The sequence below is a fragment of the Parambassis ranga genome, chromosome 6 (assembly GCF_900634625.1).
Source record: "Parambassis ranga chromosome 6, fParRan2.1, whole genome shotgun sequence".
In the NCBI taxonomy this organism is placed as follows: domain Eukaryota; kingdom Metazoa; phylum Chordata; class Actinopteri; family Ambassidae; genus Parambassis; species Parambassis ranga.
In genome coordinates this window covers 14,351,909-14,362,538 of record NC_041027.1, presented here as the reverse complement: position 1 = coordinate 14,362,538, position 10,630 = coordinate 14,351,909, and the positions used below count along the sequence as shown (strand labels likewise).

General features: G+C 45.7%; 2 protein-coding genes across 2 annotated transcripts; both read left to right on the top strand.

Annotated features, from left to right (window-relative positions):
• The first annotated feature begins 851 nt into the window (after nt 1-851).
• LOC114437512 (5-hydroxytryptamine receptor 3A-like) lies at nt 852-4,326 on the top strand. Its single transcript, XM_028408262.1, has 11 exons — nt 852-955; nt 1,032-1,180; nt 1,404-1,564; nt 1,637-1,681; nt 1,754-1,863; nt 2,187-2,356; nt 2,429-2,589; nt 2,706-2,916; nt 3,004-3,144; nt 3,214-3,299; nt 3,371-4,326. Exons 2-11 carry the CDS (start codon nt 1,135-1,137, stop codon nt 3,599-3,601), a joined length of 1,362 nt encoding a protein of 453 aa, XP_028264063.1. The 5' UTR covers nt 852-955; nt 1,032-1,134; the 3' UTR covers nt 3,602-4,326.
• A 181-nt stretch (nt 4,327-4,507) lies between these two features.
• Nucleotides 4,508-8,688, top strand: LOC114437858 (5-hydroxytryptamine receptor 3A-like; the record flags this gene model as incomplete). The annotated part of the gene is made up of 9 exons (XM_028408788.1): nt 4,508-4,553; nt 4,688-4,848; nt 6,568-6,612; nt 6,691-6,800; nt 6,982-7,151; nt 7,233-7,381; nt 7,451-7,661; nt 8,121-8,279; nt 8,345-8,688. Coding segments are annotated over 9 exons (1,395 nt in total), but the record flags the coding sequence as incomplete, so codon positions are not given.
• Between the last annotated feature and the right edge of the window lie 1,942 nt (nt 8,689-10,630).

Genomic DNA, 10,630 nt, shown 5'->3' with positions numbered 1-10,630 from the left:
TTCAAATTACCACTTGGGGACTGGCCTCCATGGTAAAATATCCCAAATGAAAACAGTTACAGCCTAGTTAAAATTCAAACTTTCTGCTGAAGCTAGCATGCTAATGAGCTAGTGTCCTTCCATAACTTTGTGGAGGACCACTGGGTGGAGCAGTGAGTCAGTGTAGCATTTAGTCTGCAATGACTCCAACAAGATAGGAAGAAGCACAGTGCAGACAGAGAGTCTGAGTGCATTCCAATTAACTGCAGTTCCTCAAGTGGCCACATGAGGGCAGGATCCATAACATTCACTTTGTCTCCACCTTTTTGCTCATTTGAAAGTCAAGGGGAAGAAGGGTGGAGCCAGGGGACAGAAGATTACAGAAAAGGTCGTCCATCTTTTTTTGCTTATGACCAATTGCAAGCCTCCAAAAAGGGTGCAGGGTACTGTTGACCATGTGACGAATAACAAAAACGCCTCATTGGATCCAAAAGTGGTACATGCCCCCTTGTGCAGGATGAGTCATCAAAGATTTGTTTTCCAGTTTCCTGTTCGCCGCTCAGAGAGTTTAAGTGGGGACAATGTTCACAGTGACATCACCACATTGTGCTGGTGATCAGGTTCCGCTCTAATCGAGTTTAATCGAGTTCGATTGGCTGCTCTGCACGTGTTACAATTTATATATAATAATAATGTTAATGCACACTGACATCCAAGTGGAAACAATCTGCTCCACCTGTCGCCTCCTCATTTGTTATCTGTAAGCCAATTACAGCAGCGAGCTCAGACGTCCACATGGGCGGGGTTTCTCTTCTCCAGCAGTGAGGAAAGTCATCCATCAGCTCCCTCTCATCCTCCTCCTCCTCCTTTTTGTCTTCCCCCCCGAGACCAACAGCTGACACACAGACACACACTGTCAAAGCTGCAGACTTGATGCGAGCTGCTTCCCTCTTCCTCATCATCTTCATCCTAACAGGTAGGACTTTATTTATTTTTATTTTTACTCACCAAACAAATCTTGAAGTTTGTTTGGTGATTGTTTGTTTTTACAGTTTACATTCCTAAAAAGAGATAAGGCAGGACAGAGTGGAATAAACAGACAAAATGAGGAACATCCTCCTCGTTTAAGTGTTTTAAAGGAGATAAGCTGCTGACATGGTGCAGGCTGCCTCCCTCTTCCTCATCATCTTCATCCTAACAGGTAAGACTCTTTTTAAAGTGTTTTTAAAGAACCGCAGACTGCTGCAGGGTTAGAGCCACCATCACCCTCCTAACATGGACTGTAGTTCCTGAGGCAGCTGGATTCTAATCCAGATCCTCTTCTTGTGTTTCTTCTTGGATCTGATTGGTTGTGAAGTCATGTGACAGACCTTCCCATTACCATCTTCGATTGATCAGCAGTTTCCTCTTGAGTTTTGTTGCAGATGTGGCATCCTGTAAGAAAGTGTGCAGTTACCAGGACGTCCTGGACCACCTGAACCTGACCACTGACAACAGTGTGTTCAGACTGACCCGCCCCGTCCTGGACCACACACACCCCACCATAGTGCAGCTGGACATCATCCTCTATGCCATCCTGGCAGTGGTAGGTGCTTTTGGTGAGTCGTTGGGTAGTCATTTGGTAAAATCGTGAACCTTGTGATGTTTGTGTTCACAGATAGAAAAAACTCAAACCTTTGTTCCGTTTGTGTGGGCGTCCATGGTGAGTGAAGCCTCTCCGTCCTCCTTTCTTTGTGTTTTATCATGGCATTGACTCACATGTGACTACCTGCAGATGTGGAGCAACGAACGCATCTCCTGGGACCCTGCTCAGTTCTGTGGCATCACTCAGGTTTCACTACCACAAGACCTGCTCTGGAAACCGGACATTTTCATCTATGAGATGTGAGTCTGCAGCACACACACGTCCAGCCGGGTAGATCCTTAAAAGGTAGGAGAAGAGACAGTCCAAGTCTGGAGTGGGGGGGGGTTCCTATTATCCCAGAGAGGTTTGGCACCAATAAAATAAGAGAATCTGATCAATCCACTGGAGCTGGAACCTTCTATATGAGTCCACTGAGGCTGCTCCTCAGGTCTGATCCACCTACTGGCCTGTGAGGGCCTGGAGATCTAGTTAAATGATATTCTTAGAGATGGTCCCTTGCTCCGGGGCTCTGGATGCTGTGACAACATCCATTCATTCACCTCGTGTGTGTGTGTGTTCTCAGGACACAGAAGGACGAGTCTCCTTACAATCCGTATGTATATATATTCCATGATGGGACAGTCGCTACTGAGCAGGACGTGAAGGTGGTCAGCACCTGCAAGATGGACGTCTACAAGTTCCCCTTTGATACGCAGAGCTGCAACATATCCGTCAGCTCTGCGATGCACAGTGGTGAGGGACGGACTGCATGTACGTCCGCCAGCTTTCTGCCAGTTGTCTTACTTCCGTCCTGTCTCACCACAGTGGATGAACTCCGGCTTCTTCCATACTCCAACTCTTCTCGGGCCACTCAATTTTCTCAAAAGCTGATGAAGTCTCAGGGGGAGTGGGAGTTCCTGCAGCTGGCCGTCATCAACACCAGTTTTACCTACGAAGACAAACAATGGGACCAGATCATCTACAAGGTAGGAAACACAGAGAGGGTGTCCAGGGCTCTGCTGTCCGTGTTACAGGTGTTTGTGGCTGCTGTGGTCCACTTTCAAGCTTATTATGTTCTGTCCTCTGAACCGTGTTTTCTCAGTTCACAATGAAGAGGAGGCCCCTCCTCCATGTCATCAACTTCCTGCTGCCCATCCTGTTCTTCCTGTGTCTGGATATCGCCTCGTTCTTCATCGCAGACCACCGAGGGGAGAAGCTGGGCTTTAAAGTCACGGTGCTGCTGGCCATTTCTGTGCTGCTGCTCATCCTGAACGACATCCTGCCCTCCATGTCCAACAAGACACCGCTCATCGGTACTGACCTCCTCCAAAAAGAACCTTCAACACCTTAGCATGAGGTACTGAGGTCTAAAGTAGTCACTGGCTGTTTCCTCTTCTCAGCTACCTACTGCATAGTGATCTTTGCCCTGATGCTGCTCAGTCTGCTGGAGACCATTCTGGTCACGTACCTGATGGAAAAACAGTCCCAGAAGAAGCTGAGGGACAGACAGACAAGAGTCCAAACAGACAACTGTAACCCAGGTGAGACAAAAGCTTCATGTGTTGATAATCACTTTCAAACACTCGTCTCAATCTGTGCTGTGTTTCCAGAGACCAGACGACAGACCTGCTGTTCCTGCATCTGCAAACCGTCAGACGGTGAGCGACGCCGGGAGCTCCTGCCTGCTGCTGAAGAGGTACAGCACTGTTTACACAAACACAGCAGTGTGATGACAGGACAGGTGACAGCATGACTCTGTGACTGCAGGTCAACCGCGGCCTTCAGTCAGCGGAGTCTCAGGTGTTGCTGCTGATCCTGGAGGAGCTGAAGGACCTGCAGAAAACTCTGAATCTGCACCTCAGCTGGAGGGAGGAAGAGGAGGGAGGAAGAGAAGCTTCTGTCCAATATGCCACGAGAATCAACAGAGCTTTCTTCATTTTCTACATCATCGCCGTGTCTCTCTTTCTGTCACTCATCTTCATGCAATGGAACGCTTAGAATCCCATCACTTTGTGTCTGTCTGTAACTCCCTAGTCCATCGGTCCCCTGTGTCTTCCTTCAGTCAGTTCTTGCAGCTCATTTGTCTCTCAGACTCTTTTGTGTGGACAAACATCATGTAGTTCACTAACAGGATGTGGTACTAGAACCATAACAGCACTTGGAGACCCCTGTGGTTGTAAAGTTTTGGGCCTTTTTTAAGCCCACGATAGCCAGAATGATTCATTCGACATTTTTCCACAGCAGGAACAAACTCATATGCTCCTTTAATTCCTCTTTCAGGAACTAACCACCCTGGAGTTCCTGTAGTAGGACCTCAGGCTGGTTTGAAGTTTACATCACTAAAAGTTTTGTAACAAATCTGAAAATAGGAAGGTTCATTAGGATTTGGGCTGATTGTGTCCTGTTTACTGGAACCTTTGCTGTTTGTTGTCCCTAAAAGAGGAACTACAGGTCAGAACTCTGTCCTGAAGTAACCTGGTTGTACCTGCAGTAAAAAAAGACATCCTGAGATGGTACCTTTGAGTGGCCCTGAAAATGCTCCAGAAAGGACGAAGGAACAGGGATCAGGGAAATAACTGTAAATGACCTAGTTCCTGCAGTGGAAAAGAGCCTTTTTTACTGACAACTCATATGAATTAATTTGCGTTGTGTCAGTCTTATTGTGTTGCCTCCTGTAGTGTGTTATGTGCAATATAAGTAAATAAAGAACGCTTGTGGGTAAAGCCTTGTTAACCTTCATCTCCAGACCTCTAAAGAGGAAAAGAAAAAAAAGTCACATTGTAAATGAACATTAAAGATAAGATCGATGATGGTCCAGCCCTCAGGCTGAAGTATCACTGTTGCCAGGCTGGGTCACGTTTCCAAGCACAGACGCTGAGGACACACATCAGACTCTGGAACTGAATCCTCATGATGCTTCTTGGTGTCTTCATCCTGCTCTTCCTCTCAGGTAGGGTTCAATAAGTGTGATTTCCAGTGGTTCCTTTGTGTTGATGTTCTGAATCATCAGTGTCATTAGAATCTCTGCAGATGATCAGCAGCAGCACGGACCCTGCTCAGTTCTTTGTGTTTCTTCCTCCGTAGATGGGGCGAGCTCAGAGAACACCTGCAGTTATCAGGATGTTTTAAACCACCTGAACCTGACCAAAAGCAACAAACTGTTCCTCATGTCGCGGCCGGTTAAACACTACAAAGAACCCACTATGGTGTCTCTGGAGGTGCTGCCGTACGCCATCCTGGATATGGTGAGTGTTTTATATCTGTGTCACTGCTGGTGTTCTTTTTGGCTTCACCTGTTGTTTAGTCTTAATCAGGGGATGTGCAGGGGGGACCTTTGGACGGGCAGGTGGGCACATGGAGCATTAATTTGAAACACCATTTAGGACATATAAAGATAATGTGTGTAAAGTTGAATTTATGAACTGTAAAAGAGGGGAGCAGATGAGAAATACAAAACAAACTGAAAAGAAAACAGTTCTGTCAACCAAGATTATTATAACAAAACAGGTTTACATCTGTTACTGTCTACCTCTGTGCCACCATGACTATAGGCCTAACCACAAAAACCACATTTCGGTTTCACTGTATTCCCAATGAGACCATCAGCTGGACTGTCAGATTTTAGAGACTTCACAGAACAGATCAGATTAAACAGATTAGAAACAGATTACTCAAAGCCTCCAAAAAGCTGCACAACAGGTAACTTAGTTCACCATGAATCTGTGCTGATTTGTCTGCTTGTGTTGATCAGCACACACAAGCAGTTCAAAAGAAGTGACTGAAAACAAAGGCAGGGATCAATAAAGAAGGAAACTCGCTCCCTGTCTGTCACTCGTGGCTTGCCCTATATGCCATAATGTCCGCTGCGTGGTGTGCTTGCAGCTGAACCTCAGACCTCACCTGGCAACAAGAAGTTCTATTTTGATTGGCTGATAGGTCGCTAATTGCTACAGCTGTGAGAGTGCAATGCTGTCGGTTGTCTGGTTGACTTGTAACCAACGTAGATCTAAGTTATTATTATATCGGTCCATTTACTATCTTTTTAGATCACACAGACTGACTGTCACACACAATAACGATATAAAATAACATTACATTTACTTGCCTGGCCTTAATCACTAAATCACTAGTTTCCATTTAACACAATCAGCGCAGATCTAAATGAACCTTCAACATCCAAATTAGTTGCATCCATTATCCAAATCACACAGCTCACCAGAGACCCTCAGACCACCCTCTGCTTCACCAGGGCCTGTCCACTTCCTGTTAGTGGACGGGCTGCAGTTCATCTAGAGGGCGCTGAAATTCAAAACACTCATGTCCATAACCAGAGGCCGCAGAGGGACAACTGTGGTCAGAAAAACAGAAGTGATGCTGTTAGTCTGTGAATCATCAGCTCCAAGTGTGCCAAGAAACCTCCGAGCGACACTTCCAGGCAACATCACTTTGTGACGGATCATTCGGATTCCAGTTCTGCAGTTAAACGAGAGAAACTATATGTGTTTATTGTGTGTTTAATACTGACCCACCCCAGAATGACTCGGCCTAAAATATAAACTTTAAACTTGTTGACTTTTAGATTAAAACACTACAAACATCTAGCTATGTACTGGTTTTAACGATAACAAAACATTTGGATTTCCTGTTACGAAGCAACCAACATCAAATCAGTGTTTTCACAGCTAACTGGCTAACCTTTAACTAATCTGTTAGAAATCAATACACATTAACTAGCATTACATTATTATGAGTCCACTCTGTTAAAGAATTAATATAAGCTAGCTCACTTCAAGCTAGCATGTGGATTTGGTGTTGGAATCGAGAGTTTGGATGAATTAGATAAATGAAATATTTATGTCTGAAACAGAGCGGGCAGGCCTCTGAATTGCTGCACGGATCTTCAGTTCCTTACACAAGATCAAACTGTGATGTCTCTCACCACAGCTTCACTGTTTACCTCACAGGTGGAGAAGGACCAGCGGTTCATCACTTCTATTTGGACATCTATGGTGAGTTCATGTCCATAAATGTCCAGTTTTAAAAGGCTTTTTTAGAAGTTTCGGCTGCTCCTTTTCTTTCCTCTGTAGTCGTGGCAAAATGACTTCATTTCCTGGGATCCACAGCAGTTCTGTGGAATCGACAATGTGTCAATTCCTGCCGACACGTTGTGGAAGCCGGACCTCACCATTGAAGAAATGCAAGTATACATGCACATTTAAAGCTGTAGACATGCTTGTTTCTGCTGTTCAGTTGGATGTTTTAATAAGACGATTGACACACTTTGGATCCACCCTCGAGTGGACACTCTTGGAAGTGCAACGTTTAGCTACTCTATGCTCGTGAACATCGTGCTGCTCACACCGCATGTGTCTCTGCAGAACGGAGAAGGACAAAAGCTCTCCGAGTCCGTACCTCACCATCAACAACAAAGGCAGAGTTGAAGTCCAGAATGACCAGGTGGTGGTGAGCAGCTGCAGGATGCAAATTGACAAATTCCCCTTCGACATTCAGAAGTGCAACCTGTCCTTCAGATCCATCATATACTCAAGTGAGAACTCTAGAAAATTTCCTAAGATGATTCCTTCCCCCCTTCTGTCGCCTTACCTCACAGTGTTCCTCTCTTACTCAGTTAAAGACATTCGGCTCGAAGCAATTGACAACTCTTCAGAGGCGACGGTGTGGGCCCGCTCCATGATGCGGACTCAGTACGAGTGGGATTTCATCGAAATAAAAGTCAACCAAACTATTCAAGAAGACCAAGACATGATCATTTACACTGTAGGTAAAAACAAGTGCCCATATACACACAGGCAACACCCACCTGAAGCTCCATCTCTTACCCCACAGATCATCATAAAGAGGAAGTCCACTCTCTACATTGCCAACTTCCTGCTGCCCATCATCTTCTTCTTGTTTCTGGATTTAAGCTCCTTCCTGATCTCAGACCGAGGAGGCGAGAAGCTCAGCTTCAAGGTCACGGTGCTGCTCGCCGTCACAGTGATGCAGCTCATCCTGAATGAAATTCTGCCGGCCTCGTCAGACAACATCCCACTGATAGGTAACAACAAGAGTTCAACATAAGTGCTTCTATTCAAGTTCTACCTGGTTTTTATCAGGACAGGTTAAAAAAAGAGATACACAGACAAACAGAACAAACAGAAAGTGAGCTTTGATTAATAAAGCTGACAAGAATCCCTTTACAAACATACAAACAGCCAGATGGTCAAAACAAAAGATCCAAAACGAGAACAAAAACCAACCAGAAAAGAAGAGCTGAGGACAAGGGAGCACCAGGCACATCAGGGTAAACAGGACAAGGGTGAAGACAATCAGAACAGGACAGGTTATCGACAAGCATGGAAACACAAGAGGAAGTAAAGCAAGCACAGACACACAGGGAAGACACACTTTCAAAATAAAACACGAAACAACCAAAACCAGGTAAACACAAAGGTTCCAAGATAAAGTGTGGACTGACCGTGTGTCCGTCTTTAACGATGCCGTCTGCTCCCTGCAGCTGTTTACTGCATCGGGATCTTCGGTCTGATGATGCTCAGCCTCCTGCAGACCATTCTGATGATGCATCTGCTGGCAAGAGACTCCAAAGAGTCCCGACACAAGAAAAAAGACAAGAATCTGAGAGAGGGCTGTGAGAAGCAGAGCAACTGCGCCAGAGGTGAGACCCTAAACACATTTCTGTTGTTAATCAATAGATCCATACTGAACCTTCTCATGTTTCAGATTTCTGCCAGTGGACTCGTGGGGTGTGTGTGAATGACGTGTCTGCAGGTGAAAATCCATTTGAGCTGCTGCCCAAAGTTGAAGAGGTCAGGTCTGAACCTCACCTGCAGGACGGCTTGAAGGAGAGCGACGCCCTGGAGATACTCTCGGGCGAGCTGAGGGAGGTCCAAGATACTTTAGTCGTTCTCCTCAACAAGAAGAAGGAAGAGGAGGAGGAGGAGGTGAAGAAGGGCTACTGGGCCCGTGTGGCCAAAATAGTCAACAGAGTCTTCCTGATCTTCTACATCACTTTTGTAACGATGTTTTTAGCCTATCTCTTCTCTCTGTGGCAGACAGACGAGTGAGGCCGGTGTTCTCAGTCCTAGCCTGAGCTATAGAGCCACTTCAACATCAAGAAATAAATTCTCTGCTTTGGTCAAATGTTTGCAAGTATTTGCAGCCATAATTGGATTTCAACATGTGTGCTGATTATTAACTCATTGTCATGCTATCATCTCTTACTGGTGGTTTTGCTCATATACTCCTCAGTGAATGTATGCTCTGTATTTAGTGGCTGCTGCATGTTTAACACATCTATTGTATCCTCATTATGAGCCAAGCGGTTGCATTAACTAGTCATATGTCTCTGAAGCACACAATGCTAATGTCCAGTTAATCTTAGTGTACAGGAAGCTCAGCTCTTTAAGGCTCCTCTTGAGTTACCGACTCATCTATAATGCAGTCTGGTTAAACACCCTGTATCTGCTCTGGACGTGTTTAAAAATCGCTGTTCATCCTGACCTGCTGTATAATAAAGATGTAATACCATTAGGGGGTGCTGCTGCCCGTTTTGTTTTGTTCCTGCTTCTGCTCATCCTAACAGGTAAGAGATCATTGTGTCATGAAGATCAGTTAGGACGGAAACAAAAGCAGGACTGCAGAGACAGCAACAATATTTAAGTTGTGACCATCTGTACTGAAATCCAGCCACAGAGATTACAGGTTGGTGGATCGGGTTACGAATTTAGTGCAAAAATATTTTCAAACCGGCCTGTCTTTTCCGATGTTTAGAATCTGAGAGTCCTGTGCTTCGGTTTAAGAAGAGAAAACACATGTTTTTTTCTCAGGTGAAAGCGCCTCCAGTTCGGAGCGACAGGAGCCTCTTGAGGATGAGGATGACTGGAATTCTGTCAGGATGTCAGGTAGAAAATGTAAATCAGGAGGCGAGTGTGCAGGGACGAAGATAGACATAAACACCTGTGTGCTCTTCTCTGACAGGTGGAAACATGTCTGACAGGAGTGGGCATAAGGGAGGAGGTCATGGTAGAGATGTAGCAGTGCCAATGTGAATGTGAGAGTGGACCAGAAGAGAAGAGCTCAGTGCAGACATGCAAGAGCGGCTCATAAAGGTGGGAGGGAGGAGCTCATGGCAGACATTTTTTGTACCTTGGGTCATATCCAGGAGTGTCCTCTGACCATTGGTTTGCAGATCACTATGAAGAGGAGGTCTCTCCTGTATATTGTCAACTTCCTGCTGCCCATCTTCTTCTTCTTGTGTTTGGACTTGAGCTCCTTCCTGCTCTCAGACCAGGGAGGAGAGAAGCTTAGCTTGAAGGTCACTGTGCTGCTCACCATCACCGTGATGCACCTCATCCTCAATGAAATTCTGCCCTGCTCGTCCAACAAGATCCCCCTGATAGGTAAGGCAGCCTTTTAGCATCAGCAGCACTGAACGCCTTCGTTCATGATGCTTCGTGCTCTCCTCAGCGGTCTACTGCATCAGGATCTTTTCTCTGATGTGTGTCTTGGAGATGATCTTGATGATGTACCTGCTGCAAAGAGACTCCTTATCTGAAGACAGCGAGACGGACGCAGACAGAAGCCTGAAAGTGAACCAAGAGGAGGTGCAGGGGGGGCGTGCATTTTAAATCACTGCAGTTCCTCAAGCAGCCACATGAGGGCTGGATCCATAACTTCCACTTTGTCTCCATCTCCACTGTTGACCATGTGAGACACATGGATGTGGAAAATAACGAACACACTTCATTGGATCTGAAATTGGTACACGGCCCCTTGTGTAGCATGACTCATCAAATGTTTTCCAAAAGCACTCAGCTGGCCGCTGTTCGCCACTCAGAGCGTTTAAGTGGGGACAATGTTCACAGTGACATCACCATCATCATCATGCTGTTGATCAGGTTCCGCTCTAATCGAGTTTTTTGATTGGCTGCTCTGCACGTGTTACAATTTATGTATAATAATAATGTTAATGCACACTGACATCCAAGTGGAAACAATCTGCTCCAC